Consider the following 14493-nt stretch of genomic DNA (forward strand, 5'->3'; position numbering starts at 1 on the left):
TTTCAGTCCCAGGCGGCTGGTGGTGTTCCCGAAGGCACCTATTTTGGCCCTATTGCGTTTTGAAATGCCAGGTGGCTTTAAATAGAGCGGGAAGATGTCTGGAGGGTGGAATTCTCAAGTAGAATGTGCTTGGCTTTGATTGAAGGACTCACTGTATGCAGTTGCTTGTCACTATTACTTTGTAATTCATGTATTACTGTGTTAACGGGGATTGGATTTTATTGACTTCGGACACTCACACGCACATACAGGAAAAGATAGCCACACTCATAAAGATTTAAGGAAGTGTTTGTCTCTTTTAAACAATCAGAAGAGAACCATCACACTCTCCCAAAACCTGCAAATTCAATTTGTTTATCTCTTTTAAACACCCATGTGCGAGCACACACATACACACCCTGTCGCTCTCCATCAGCTGCCGGAGGTGGGTATGTGACAGGTTGGTATTTATAGCCAGTGCTAAACCCTTTGTCAGGAGATCTGCATACTAAGAGGCCCTTTGTCTGAACCTAATGATGTATTATGTACCGGAATTCAGTCATCATACATAACATCTGAAATGTCCTGTCTAGTCTGTCATTGTGTCAGGCTGACGACTTAATACAACAGCCTTGTAAGCGCTGTGGTGGTCACCTCACTGGGATCATACAGTACTCCGTATCTTATACTGGGACACATGGGTCATAGAGGACGATAACGTCAGAAGTATTCTAGAGGGAGAATATGATCTGGTATGTGATTCTAACGTTTCACTGAACCTTTCCATTACCATAGAGTGCAGATGACCTTACCGAACAAGAAGTCATTTAACTAAAAGAGAAAAGTGACATAAAGGAGTGTCTCCGAATATCACAATACCTCACTAACAAATCAATATGGTAGCAAATTTGAGTACTTGTTTTGACTAAAACAAGTAGTTATATATTTCTCACATTGATGGAGGTTGGTGGGACTATCCATAGATTATCCATAGCAGCAGGATACTATCCATAGATTATCCATAGCAGCAAGATACTATCCATAGATTATCCATAGCAGCAGGATACTATCCATAGATTATCCATAGCAGCAGGATACTATCCATAGATTATCAATAGCAGCAGGATACTATCCATAGATTATCCATAGCAGCAGGATACTATCCATAGATTATCCATAGCAGCAGGATACTATCCATAGATTATCCATAGCAGCAGGATACTATCCATTGATTATCCATAGCAGCAGGATACTATCCATAGATTATCCATAGCAGCAGGATACTACCCATATATTAATCATAGCAGCAGGATACTATCCATAGATTATCCATAGCAGCAAGATACTATCCATAGATTATCCATAGCAGCAAGATACTATCCATAGATTATCCATAGCAGCAGGATACTATCCATAGATTATCCATAGCAGCAGGATACTACCCATATATTATCCATAGCAGCAGGATACTATCCATAGATTACTGTACTCTACTCTTAACCCTGGTGTCAATGCAGGACAGTGACATCAGACAGACCTCAGAGCAGCAGTGTAGAAAGGGCTTTAGGTTGAAATATCCTAAAATTAGGAGTGAAATCTAATTAAAACCAATCATGTCACTGGTATTAATTGATCAAATGGTGTCCTTATGGATCATAGGGGTCATGCAAAAACAGAGTGTTGTTGTTTATTAAAATGCCCATATAAGCATAAACAAAAGCATACAACTCAACTATGCAAATATGATTTTAATTCACAGTAATGTTTGAAAGTGGATGAAAATATATATCATTGTGCATGTTTTGAAATACAAATACAGTGAAAAAAAAAGTCAACATCTGTTGAAATAAAACACAAACATGGTTATATGTACTATGGTATGATACACATATCACTTTTGGTCAAATAATATCTTATGCAAATCAAATCCACACATAAAAATAACTCAAATCTTTGTTCAGAGAGCGCAAACAATTAATGTCCTATATAAAACAATCATTTTAGTTTTGAATCAGTGTGTTCCAAACCCCTGAAACAGTACATCACATTTCCTCACATTGTAGTTACAGTAAGTCTATAGACAAATCATTAGTGTCTTATTCCTTCCTGAGAGATGGTTCTTGGAATGAACATTTTCATAAAGGAATGTTGTAGAGGACAATGAATACACAAACACTAGTCAAACCTGTCTGTGATATAAGCAGCCACTTCAGTTTTCATGACATGGTCATAACCTGACATTAAATCCTATAACTTCTTATAAATAATGCAATGTTCAAGTAAAGAATGACTTGGTTGTTTTGCCAATCCATGATGACATAGGAGGAAAGTGTCACATGACCAGCAATGGATCTTTGACCACTCTGAATAAAGATGACCATAAGATAATGCCAGTCCAATCTTCTTAACAGTGAGCTCTCTCTGCCCATACAACCACAACCAATCACACACACTAAAGACGCCCCTCTGGCAGACACAAGGGAAGTCTCATCAGATTGCACACGCATTAGTCAATTAAAGCCACACCCATTTCCCCACTCCAAAAAACTGGAAAAGTATATAAACTGAGCATTATTCACAACCCACAACAACCAAGATTTCAAATACAACACTTCATTTCTGTCAAAATAGCCCTCAATTTAAATTACAGATACAGAACTTGGTACTGACATCACAATTCAGTATGAATAACCATCAAATAAGTCAACCTACGAAACCCTGTCAAAGACAATGGTGATGGTGAGTGACATACTCTAAAAACCGTATTTGGTAATGTAGCACATAAGGGCATTTCTTTACCACGTTACATTGCAATTTCATTCTGTCCACTACAATACTGAGGCGGTGAGTGTTTGTGATTGCAAAATATAAGACAACCCCAAATTAGAGGGCGAAGCTACCAAGATGTGGCCTCGTACGAACCATCCTGATCTAGCGAGCTCACATTCTGTATCCTTGTTAGCGAAACAGAATGTGAGCTCGCGAGAACAGGATGGTTCGTACGAGGCTAGCCAAGATGTAAAGGAGAGAAAACAGACAGGGGTGAGCGCAATAACTATGTCATACAATGTCTAACAGTATCTTTCTCCAACTTTACAACTTCAATTTCCATGGTACTGTTGATAAGAGCTTTAATGTAAATATTAATAAAAACAATCCTCTGGAATGCATTCTATATTTAGATTGAAATTTGCAACCTAATACAATAAAGCTAATGCAGGATATTAGCCCGCTAGCAGTTTCGTTCTCTGCAGCTCTATGCCACAACCCCTTGGCTATGGCTTTTAGTCGTTAGAAAATACTGTAATATCTAAAACAATAATTGTTTGGTCCTTTCATCTAACTCAGGGGTTTTCAACCTTGCTCCCTAGTGGTGCAGCGGTCTAAGGCACTGCATCTCAGTGCAAGATGCGTCACTACAGTCCCTGGTTCAAATCCAGGCTATATCACATCTGGCCATGATTGGGAGTCCCATAGGGCGGTACACAATTGGCACAGCGTCGTCCGGGTTTGGCGGGGTAGGCGTCATTGTAAATAAGAATTTGTTCTTAACTGACTTGCCTAGTTAAATAAAACATTTAAATTCTTCCCCAGGAACCCCCGCCCGTAAACCGGCGACCCCCATCTTATGCTTGCTTTTTCCTCCACATGTCTTGTTTTATCATCAGGTGAATGGCAAGGAGAATGAATCAACATTTTTAAATTAATAGATTTGGTAGATCGTTTTTCATTATTTTGACCTCCCCCATTATAATTGGAAGGGGAAGTGTAAACTCCACATTTTTGGGGGATGAATGTGTTCACAAAAATGAATATGCAAGACAAGACAGCTTACCAGCGGGTGCTTTGTCAAAGCCTACAGTATGTCAGATACTCCAGTGAGTGTAATTAGCTCTAATGAGTGTAATTAGCTCCAATGAGTGTAATTAGCTCCAATGACTGTAACTAGCTCTAATGAGTGTAACTTGCTCAATATTAGGAATAGAGAAATATAGTTTCAAATAAAAACATTCTCCTATTTTCTACTGTAGCTTTTAGTATATATATTATTGCGGACCCCCTGCAGTACTCCCGGTTGAATACCCCTGATCTATCTTTTGGATTTTATGCAGCTGCCTTTGTGATATAGCCTGAAATGACATAAGCAACACAGAATGTAAAAAATGCCACCAAACTAAAGCGAAGTGTAAAGACCATCATCATGCTTGGAATGTCTAATAATACAGTATAAATCATACTCTGTAGTCAGCAGCATAAACATGTACAAACCAGTCCAATTTCTAGAAGCATAACTACATATCTTGCAATATTCTACTATGATTGTGTCATCCCTTGTGGAAGAAAAGTGGCATATCGCCAACTCAGCGATCAACTTAACAAATCAACCATACATTATGATTAGGGACCTGAGTTCTTCCTAGTCAGGTTACGTGGCCTCAGGGCCCTAATTGGTGTCTAAACCAATCCAATAATTTTGTTCTGTTAACCAATCCTCAATAAGGAAACATGGTGTTAAAAATAGAATTGTCGACGGGTGGTGGTGGAATACCCATGATCCTTGTGCTCTACCTCAACCGGGCAGAGAAGCAGCGCATGTACTCGGTCATCCAACGGTCATCCACCACGGCCAACTCCGACCTCCGTATCTTCTCCAGGTCAGCGGACCGTGCCCTCCTTCGTTCCACGTTCCAACAGCGTTTATCCGACTCCCGTCTGGTCTGGATGCATGCGTCGGATGTGCGACTCTGTGGAGAGCGAGAGGTGCCCGGGAGGTTAGGGCAATGAGATAGGATAGGCCCTACGCGCTCACTTCCGAAATACATACCACTCTTCTATTATAGATAGTTTCTGGGGGGAGTGTTGGATGATGAGATACGTTTCTCTGGTATCCTTTCCATGAAGATGTGCCAAAAGACTCAAAATGCCCTCCTATCTATTATCCCTGAAATAACTCAATCTTATTTGCAGAATAGATGTTTGACGCACAGTAAGCATGCATTACATAAGCAACACAGCTTTCATCCAGTATTCCTATAATGTTAGCCTGTTTTGATAATTATAGTCTTAGTCTGGCCTAAGAAACCAACTGCAAGTCTGGTACTGAAATAACATCAAATGGAAAGAATATCAAACATTTTCCTAACCTCACATATGCCCAGCCTCTCACACACACACAGTCACACACACTCTTACCTCATTTGTAGACCTCCTAGCAGATGACGCGTGTCTCTCTGCCCAGTCGAGCCGGGACGAAGGTTGTCTGTTCTCCTTCTCTGTGGTGATGGCTGGGGGCTGGCTCTTTGCTCTGGAGGGGTTCCTGACAGGCGCAGACTTGATGTCGTCACAGGAACAGTCCCTTTGACATGGTTCTGAGTGAGGGACACGGTGGCGGTGGCGACGTTTAGGCTCAGTCTTCACCGGCTCCTCGTCTGATGACGCCTTGCCTGCTGGTCCCTCATCTGTTGGCGTTTCAGCCACTGGACCATGTTGTACTACTGACCCGTTAACTGTCCCCTCATCTGGTTCGTTTAGGCCCCCGTTCTCTATTACAGACTCTTTGAATGAGCAGAAAGTGATGAAGTTTTATTATACACTATACTGACAAAAAAAGAAGAAACCCGCACACACTGCTCTTGATAGTATCACTGCTAGGTATCACTGCTCTTTAATAAGCTTAACGTATTGGCCTCACGGCCTTCGTCTGAGCTTTTATCAAAAGCGCTGACCAAATTCAAAAGGCACTCGCACATCTGAGCTATCTTTTTTGCAGGTGCATGGTAACAGTTGAATAAAATTAGAAAAAGAAGAAACCCATACACTGCTCTTGATAGTATCACTGCTCTTTTGTCAAAAGCTCGGACGAAGGCCGTGAGGCCAATACGTAAAGCTTAATAAAGGGCAGTGATACTATCAAGAACAGTGTGCGGGTTTCTTCTTTTTTCTCATTTTATTCAACTGTTACCTGCAAAAAAGATATCTCAGATGTGTGAGTGCCTTTTGAATTTTGAATTCTACACAATACCAAACATTAGGAACACCTTCCTAATATTGAGTTGCACCCCTTTTGCCCTCAGAACAGCCTCAAATCATCGGGGCATGGACTTTATAAGGTGTCGAAAGCGTTCACAGGGATGCTGGCCCGTTCAAAGGCACTTAAATCTTTTGTCTTGCCCTTTCACCATCTGAATGGCAAACACACAATCCATGGCTCCATTGTCTCAAAACTTAAAATCCTTCTTTAACCTGTCTTCATCTACACTGATTGAAGTGGTTTGAACAAGTGACATCAATAAGGGATCCTACTGTAGCTTTCACCTCATCTGGTCAGTATGTCATGGAAAGAGCAGTTGTTCCTAATGTTCTGAACACTCAGTGTATAGACCTAACAAATTAAGACATTTTAACTTTATGTTTGTAGCTCAAAAGCATAGTCTTATTACAATAGGATCAACATGCAGGTGTACAAAAGTATTTGCAATGGTAGAAGATAGATACCTGTGGGTGGTAGTGCATCCAAGAGGGTAAACTCCTTGGCCTCCAATTCTGGTTCCCCATTCACAGAACGAGGCTTCGGTTTCGGGCTCTCCCTTGATTCTGACTTCACTGGTGGTGTCTGAAGTTTGATGTCTACAGGCGTGACTTTATTCCTCACCTTGGGGGTCGACCGCCCACTGGCGCTGGAGTCTGACCCGGTCGAGGTATCCCAACCCTCCCAGAACCACAGAGGTTTGTGAGCGTGCTCCATCACCCGCCTAGTCAACCTGTACTTCACTGAGTCCTCGTAGCACTTGGAAAACGTCTCCCATTTCGGCTCTTTGAATTTCTTCATGTACTCCGTACGGATTTTCTTAGTCACCATGATTCCTGTTATTGCTTAGGTCCAATTTTGATTATCTCACAAACTATGGAGGAGAGGAGAAAAGAGAAGTGTTATTACATACACAGCCCTACAATGCAACTGTAACTAGGCCTACGTTTCTATATTTGGTGTGGAATGTGTCATTGCAGACTGCTGGTGACAGTCCCGCCACAGATCTAAAGCCTGTAGCAACCCAGAGCAATCCAATGCACCTGGGCCTTCTAGAATTACCTGTCGGCATTTCCCTCCCTCTAACACAGTAGCCCATGCCGTCTGATGGCTATCTATACGCTGTCCCATATAACGCCCATCTGACGCTAGAAATATACACCTAATCTATATGTAGTAATAGCATCGTTATTAGAATGTTATTTGTGCCTAGCATACTATAAGATAATAGATGGGGATAATGTAGGCCCTATGTAGCCTAGTTATATAGTTTATTAAGAGCATTTCCATTCACAAACCAGCCATGGCCTAAATTGTTTCCACGACAAAAATCACTTTATCGGCTGTTTCTGTTGCCCAAATGTGGAGCAGCAGAGCCTGCTGTTTGATTGAGGCAGACATTGCTGACGCCAATACCGCTGTCTTTATCACAACACTGTGCACGGGTCTATCGCTACAGAAATGTTAATGTTAGTCCACATACCAAAAGTAATTTATTACATGTAAATACTTAAAGGCAATAGGGTGACGAAAACATGCACATCTGGTGGCGTCGACGTTTTCTTCTACTTGCGCACTATAGTGGTTGTAAACACGACCAGAACAGGTTATTACCGGTGCATATAAGCTCACCCCTCACCCGGACTTCATTATGGAGAATTACAGAACATAATTTTCACTTCAAGTATTCCTCCATTATAACAGTCTGTTGTTGCGCATATCTTGGCATTGAATCGTCGTCAGAATATAGCCCTCTCAACCCTGGCGTTAAAGATATTTCTCCATTAAAAGCTATAGGAAGTGCAATGCGCATGCCCAGAACTGCATGGTACTGGCGCGCGTCTCTTCCTAGGATGTATGTGATTCTACAGCGTGTAATTGCTTCAACAAGTGTGTACATTTTTGTTGTTGATTAACGAGTACACATGGTAATGCGAATTCTGTGTGTGTGTGTGTGGGGGGGGGGGGGGGGGGGGGGGGGTCAGCCTCAATGGTATTATTTTCAGTTGTGAATTATCAAATGATTAGCTTGCTCATTTGATTTAAAATCAATATCGGTATTGTAGTCAAATGGACAAAATTGGAAACAAAGAAGATCTGCTGTGAGCAAGGGTTTGCTGTGACTACCTCCTTGGTGAAAGAATGCTGTCATTTTTTTGTATGAATCTAACACAGAAAATACATTAATTCCCTCCCAGTTCAATAAAATATAGGCAAATATTTGTTAAATAAATAGTTATGGAGAACAATTCGTATTTTTGGCACATTGATAATATTTTTGTAAAATAGAGTTAATATCACAAAGGAGGTCTGCTCAATTTATAGCCTTATATCCATGACATTGTTTGTCTTGTCAGGGACATTTAGAACAATTTACTTAAACACTTGTTGGCCTACTTGAGCTCATTGTTTGTCCTTCCAGTTCCAGGTAGTCATATTGGCCCTTGTTCTTCATAACATTGAAAGGCATCCAAATTTAAAGTGTCTCAATGTTTAGGCTATTCATGTTGCTTTGTGCCAAAAATGAATTAATCTTTGCCCTAATGGGTTTTTAATAGTTGCGCATCATAAAACGCACACCAAGGCCTATTTTAAGTGTTGATTGTGTTGTAATGCACCTCAAGAAGAAAAAAAAACAGAAACACGTTTGAAAATAGATGGTTTTTTATTTCCTATGTGGATCTCTTGATGGTTAGTAGTTGATAATGTTTGGCTGAGTACAGATAGCACGTACTTCTGAGCCATTATCTGGTAACCAGAGAAAACAACGTTGTGGTCACCCTCTGTCCCTCTTGCTTGTCACCAAAACAGACTGTGCTCACCAAAAAATACCAAATGATGGACGATCAATAAATAACATTTATGTACATTTTACATTCACATGTTGGTATTTTTCCTCACACGTCGTGATATTGACGTCATTCTCTCCGTTTGCTGAGCTTTCGCTGTTACAATGTAACAGTTGTATAAAGTTGTCCCTTGATCGCAAGTCGGTGTGTCGTTGTTGCTTGGATCCTGAGCGAGATGTTGACAATGCATTTAGAAGCACTTGCGATGGACAATGCTGGGACCTGCCTCGTCGTATTCCTGCTTGGTGATCCACATTGCCTGGAAAGTGGACAGGGAAGCCAGGATAGAGCCACCGATCCAGACGGAGTATTTACGCTCAGGTGGGGCAATGATCTATGCCAAGTGAGAAAGGGAGTATTAGATACTGAGTACCACAGGTAGCACAGGTAACACAATGACAATGAAACAATTATGCAGACCTATGGCATCTCTTTTCACTATTTTACTGTGCGTAAAAGTATTGTTTATTTGTAATTACCTTGATCTTCATGGTGCTGGGGGCCAGGGCAGTGATCTCCTTCTGCATGCGGTCAGCAATACCAGGGTACATCGTGGTACCGCCGGAAAGCACATTGTTGGCGTACAGGTCCTTACGGATGTCAATGTCGCACTTCATGATGCTGTTGTAGGCAGTCTCATGAATACCAGCGGACTCCATACCTGTGCAGGTATACAAAGATCAATGTTAATATTCAACCACTCTTTAGGCCGAAGATTTTATGTTGGATTATATTATAGGCCTATAACGGTAAATACCCACCAATGAAGGAAGGCTGGAAGAGGGTCTCTGGGCAACGGAAACGCTCGTTACCGATGGTGATGACCTGACCGTCGGGAAGCTCGTAGCTCTTCTCCAGGGAGGAGGAGGAGGCGGCGGTGGCCATTTCGTTCTCGAAGTCCAGGGCGACATAGCACAGCTTCTCCTTAATGTCACGCACGATCTCACGCTCGGCTGAAATGAGACATTTCCGTTAATGCGTAAAAGTATATCCCCGTGCGTCTGCGCTTTTGTGCGTAAAACGTTATAATACTTGAAATTGATCAAACAAGCATTTCTATGCAAAAACACAAAGTTCATGCTCACCGGTTGTGACGAAAGAGTAGCCACGCTCGGTCAGGATCTTCATGAGGTAGTCAGTCAGATCGCGACCAGCCAGATCCAGACGCATGATGGCGTGGGGGAGAGCGTAACCCTCATAGATGGGGACGTTGTGGGTCACACCATCACCGGAGTCCAACACAATACCTAAACACAGAAAACACCACAATTCAGTAAAGCAGACAACCCAACCATCAACAACTTGAAATACAAATAACGAGTTGTGTGCGAAAAAAGGCGCGAGCGGGGAAAGTTCTTACCGGTGGTACGACCAGAAGCGTACAGGGACAGGACAGCCTGGATGGCCACATACATGGCGGGAACGTTGAAGGTCTCGAACATGATCTGTGTCATCTTCTCTCTGTTGGCCTTGGGGTTCAGGGGGGCCTCAGTGAGCAGGGTGGGGTGTTCCTCGGGGGCAACGCGCAGCTCGTTGTAGAAGGTGTGGTGCCAGATCTTCTCCATGTCGTCCCAGTTAGTGATGATACCATGCTCGATGGGGTACTTCAGGGTCAGGATACCCCTCTTGCTCTGAGCTTCATCTCCTACGTAGGAGTCCTTCTGACCCATACCCACCATCACACCCTGGAAGAGACAGAACAAGCCCGTTGAGACACCGGCAAGGACATGGCGCACGCCTAACAACTACACATTATCATCTAACGGTACACATTGGACACTAAAACGGCACATCGCACCTAACACATTACACGTTAGCACTAGTAAACTATACCTAAATGCATTATTTTACTTTAATTCGTATATATTTGCCAATATGCTTTTTACGCATATTTTTGCACTTTGGATATCATAGTTGGCTATATCATGAGACAAGATATGGTGCCTTAATTCACTTTACTAGCCATACCTAGGAGTGGTGCTTTTACGTACCTGGTGACGAGGGCGACCGACAATGGATGGGAAGACAGCCCTGGGGGCGTCGTCGCCGGCGAAGCCAGCCTTGACCAGGCCGGAGCCATTGTCGCACACAAGAGCGGTAGTCTCGTCGTCGTCACACATCTTGGTGGGTTCTGAGACAATGTGCAAAAGGAACACACATTTATCATACAGTATACTGTAAGTAGCCTACTTACTGTCTCACTGACATTACGCATCTACATTCTATGCGTGAAAACATTCTGTGCGTAAAAACGATACTTTCGGATGTATTGCTGATGCATCATGTATGCTCACTTAAGATTATCCACGCGTAACAAATGATCAAACAGAATGAATCACATTACACTGAGAGTTGACCAAGAATGCATATTAGGTTGCCTGCATCAGTGCTTCCCACAATGTATGTTCTTAACCATTAGATCACAGGTGTCAAACTCATTCTACAAAGGGCCGAGTGTCTGCGGGTTTTCAATCCTCTCTTGTACTTGATTGATGAATCAAGGTAACTAATTAGTAAAAAACTCCCTTCACCTGGTTATCTAGGTCTTAATTGAAAGGAAAAAACAAAACCTGCAGACACTAGGCCCTCCTACTTTAGATGCACTTCGTGAGCCTGGGATGCTCACAGGGATATTGGTATCCACAGTACTGCATCAATTATACATTTTTCACTAAATTATTATTGTATTCACAAAAATGTTGTATTCTCCAAGAATGTTGTTTGGAACATAAATGCAATATTTAAGCTTCCTACTGCAGAATTATTTCACTACCCCATGGCCATGCACTGCAGACGTCATAGCTAACCTGCTTGTATGCTATTTTATCGCACTCTAAAGTAAGAGTTGTGTTCACGAGTACGACAAAAAATAACGTTTTAGTGTTCTAATTACGTTGGTAACTAGTTTATAATAGCAATAAGGCACCTCGGGGGTGTGTGGTATATAGCCAATATACCACATCTAAGGGCTGTTTCCGTATACCACACCCACACCCTTCATGCCTTATTGCTTAAATATGAAATCGTAGTCTGACACGCAGGTCTCGGGAATTTTACCAAAGTGATCATGATAACGTTAGACTACACATTGACATTGACAAACATTTCAAAAATCGTTCCATGGAGTCATTTTACATTACATATACGTTTTATATTAATAAGGATTTCAGGTAATGCACATCAACTGGTTAAATAGATCGACAATCAACACACATATTGGGTAACCTATCATATAGGGTAGGTATAAGCATGTAATGCAGTCCTTCCAGGAACTTTTGATTCAATGTAAAGTTGTGGATCTCTTTCTCTTCTTGCTCTCTATTTTGTCTTACATTATCTTAATAAAGCAAATTAACTACCAATATATATATATATATTTTTATCTCAAAGACCAATTATAATTTATCAATTAAATCAACATAATTTTTTACAAAGACGCATTAGCCCATATTATGCAGGTAGACTAATGTACCAAATCAAATTAATTTTAATCCAATATCTTCTATTATTATAATAATCATTTGACAGTCAGGTGAAATATGTTTAGTTTACGATAGTAGGCTAAAAGTTAAACAGAGCCGGTGATTGGCTGCCAAGTTTCACTGACTGTCACAATACTGTGTAGATTATCTTTGATTTGTTTAATTCCTTATTCAGAGTCCACGATGTAATGTCCCAGAGAAAGGAAAAAAAATCCACTCCTCGTATTGACCTCCTGGTGCAGCAGCGTGGTGTAATATTCCACGGACCCGTTCACTTACCTGGTTTTCTTTTAGAAGAAGCTCAGTTGCAGAACTTTATCACTTCTGGTTCCAGCTAAGGACTGATAGCAACCGCCGTCAACCTTATATACCCGACGCCATCCACCTTTTTTCGTCTCCTGACAACCATTAGGAATGTCCATCTATTCCACAGGAATTCTCCCGACCCCTTCATCCATATTTGGTTCTTGGGACGGGTGCGCACTGGACACTCCCGTAGACGAGCGCTAAAGAGCTCAGGGTCGCACTTCGTAATGCGCAGGACGGTCCATATATGGAGAGGTAGTCCCGAATCCAAACTGTAGCGCTCGGCCCGTGTATGGAGAGCCGAGGGGTGTAATCCGTCGGACTCCTGCATGGCATTTTGAACACAAGCGCGCTTCGACGCAGGACTACACACGTCCATATCCTTCGTTCTATGACAGCATGCAATGCCAAATCATTCAATGATGCAAGGATATTGATTGTGGCTTTATTTTTTTCTTTGCAAATGACTTGCTTTCCGAGCGCACCTCGTCAAGGTAGCCCATGTTCTATTCATGTTATTTTATTGGTTTATGTTGATTCCTTTACAGCTAGAGCAGGTGCGAATTTATAAGGGTTGTTTAATTGAACACTACAAATTATTATACAGTGAATCTCAGTGTATTTTACCCGGTTCTTTGTCAGATGAATGTTATTTTAATTGATTATTAAAAAAAATTGGGGGGGGAATTGTCTCTCAAATGGTGTTTCAAATATGTGTATGTGTAGCTGTTAGTCTAGTACTATTTTTGAACAAAAAGTTTGAAAACACATTGAAAATTTGAAATAAAAATCTCTCAAACTTTTCACAAGGGTACTGATTTAACATGGACTTTATTCTGCAGATTCAACAACAGCAAATAGATAGGGGGGAGGGGGGATTGTGTCAAGTTTGAGATGGGGGCGTTTGTGGTAGCTGGTCACTTGTAACTTCCGCATTTACTACAGTGGCCATGGTCTAGTTTCTCTGAACAGGGGGTAGCTCTGAACGGGGGGGGGTAGGTGAAAGCAGATAGGACCCTAGCCATGCACAGTCGAACAGCTGCAGCCAGCCACCAAGGCATGGACAATTCCTTTTTTGTAGCCCAGCGTTTAAAAAAAGCATCTTATAAACTGATATGTTTGTCCAAATGCTAACTCATCACTGCCAAAGTATTCAACTAAATATACTTGTGGAAAGGTATTTTAGTACAAGAAAACGAAATGTTTAAAATTGCATTATCCAACTTCCATTGGTCCCTATAATTTTAGCTTTGATAGCCATGTTATTGATGGGATAGCCTACTTCGTATACCAATATTACAATGTTTACATTTGTCATTTAACGGACGCTCTTATCCAGTGCGACTTACAGTAGTGAGTGCATACATTATCGTACTGGTCTCCCGTGGGAATCAAACCCACAACCCTGGCATTGCAAGCGCCATGCGGGACCAATACTCAGGCTCGTAAATGTAATCTCCATACCAACCATACAACACCACCATCCATGGAGGCGTTCTACAAGCCAGACAGGAAGTCCTGTAATAAAATATTCCAAACCTAGAGCTCCCACACAAACAATCTGTCAAAGATCAGTGAAAGTTTCAACATAGTGTCAGCATCCATGACAACTACTCAAAATAGTCAATCAAGACTATTGATTAGGTTTGAAAGAGTATGCTTAGAAGCTTATCAAAAGCACACTTTCTCAGAGGGAGTTCTTTCAATCCCCCCATATAGGGCTACTGAACCTTCAATCCCCCTCCCCCATAACAGCAGTGGTGGTAATTTATTGTGTATGTCCCTAATTTAACCTCTATTTTCTATTTTTAGAACAAGACAGAGGCCATCTGCTTCTGCCATCAGTGAA

General features: G+C 41.6%; 2 protein-coding genes across 2 annotated transcripts; both read right to left on the minus strand.

Moving 5' to 3' along the window:
• Nucleotides 1-1709: 1709 nt before the first annotated feature.
• On the minus strand, nucleotides 1710-7910 carry LOC109893798 (centriole, cilia and spindle-associated protein-like). Its single transcript, XM_031830697.1, has 3 exons — nucleotides 6475-7910; nucleotides 5173-5534; nucleotides 1710-4724 (listed from the first exon to the last, which is right to left on the minus strand). The coding sequence occupies exons 1-3, from the start codon at nucleotides 6836-6838 to the stop codon at nucleotides 4545-4547; spliced, it is 906 nt and encodes a 301-aa protein (XP_031686557.1). The 5' UTR covers nucleotides 6839-7910; the 3' UTR covers nucleotides 1710-4544.
• Nucleotides 7911-8653: 743 nt separating this feature from the next.
• On the minus strand, nucleotides 8654-12828 carry LOC109888949 (actin, alpha skeletal muscle 2-like). The gene is made up of 7 exons (XM_020480099.2): nucleotides 12618-12828; nucleotides 10848-10987; nucleotides 10217-10541; nucleotides 9942-10103; nucleotides 9618-9809; nucleotides 9336-9517; nucleotides 8654-9190 (listed from the first exon to the last, which is right to left on the minus strand). The coding sequence occupies exons 2-7, from the start codon at nucleotides 10974-10976 to the stop codon at nucleotides 9047-9049; spliced, it is 1134 nt and encodes a 377-aa protein (XP_020335688.1). The 5' UTR covers nucleotides 10977-10987; nucleotides 12618-12828; the 3' UTR covers nucleotides 8654-9046.
• Nucleotides 12829-14493: the final 1665 nt, after the last annotated feature.

This window comes from Oncorhynchus kisutch, linkage group LG1 (assembly GCF_002021735.2).
Source record: "Oncorhynchus kisutch isolate 150728-3 linkage group LG1, Okis_V2, whole genome shotgun sequence".
Taxonomy (NCBI): Eukaryota; Metazoa; Chordata; class Actinopteri; order Salmoniformes; family Salmonidae; genus Oncorhynchus; species Oncorhynchus kisutch.

Bases quoted from the DNA above. Each gene is read 5' to 3' on its own strand.
- LOC109893798 (XM_031830697.1), bottom strand. From the start codon at position 6,838: ATGGTGACTAAGAAAATCCGTACGGAGTACATGAAGAAATTCAAAGAG. The intron at 5,535-6,474 runs GTATCTATCTTC...GCTCATTCAAAG, and splicing joins GGATGCACTACCACCCACAG to AGTCTGTAATAGAGAACGGG. The intron at 4,725-5,172 runs GTAAGAGTGTGT...CGCTCTCCACAG, and splicing joins CTAGGAGGTCTACAAATGAG to AGTCGCACATCCGACGCATG.
- LOC109888949 (XM_020480099.2), bottom strand. From the start codon at position 10,976: ATGTGTGACGACGACGAGACTACCGCTCTTGTGTGCGACAATGGCTCC. The intron at 10,542-10,847 runs GTACGTAAAAGC...TGTCTCTTCCAG, and splicing joins TCGGTCGCCCTCGTCACCAG to GGTGTGATGGTGGGTATGGG. The intron at 9,810-9,941 runs GTGAGCATGAAC...GTCTCATTTCAG, and splicing joins CTACTCTTTCGTCACAACCG to CCGAGCGTGAGATCGTGCGT.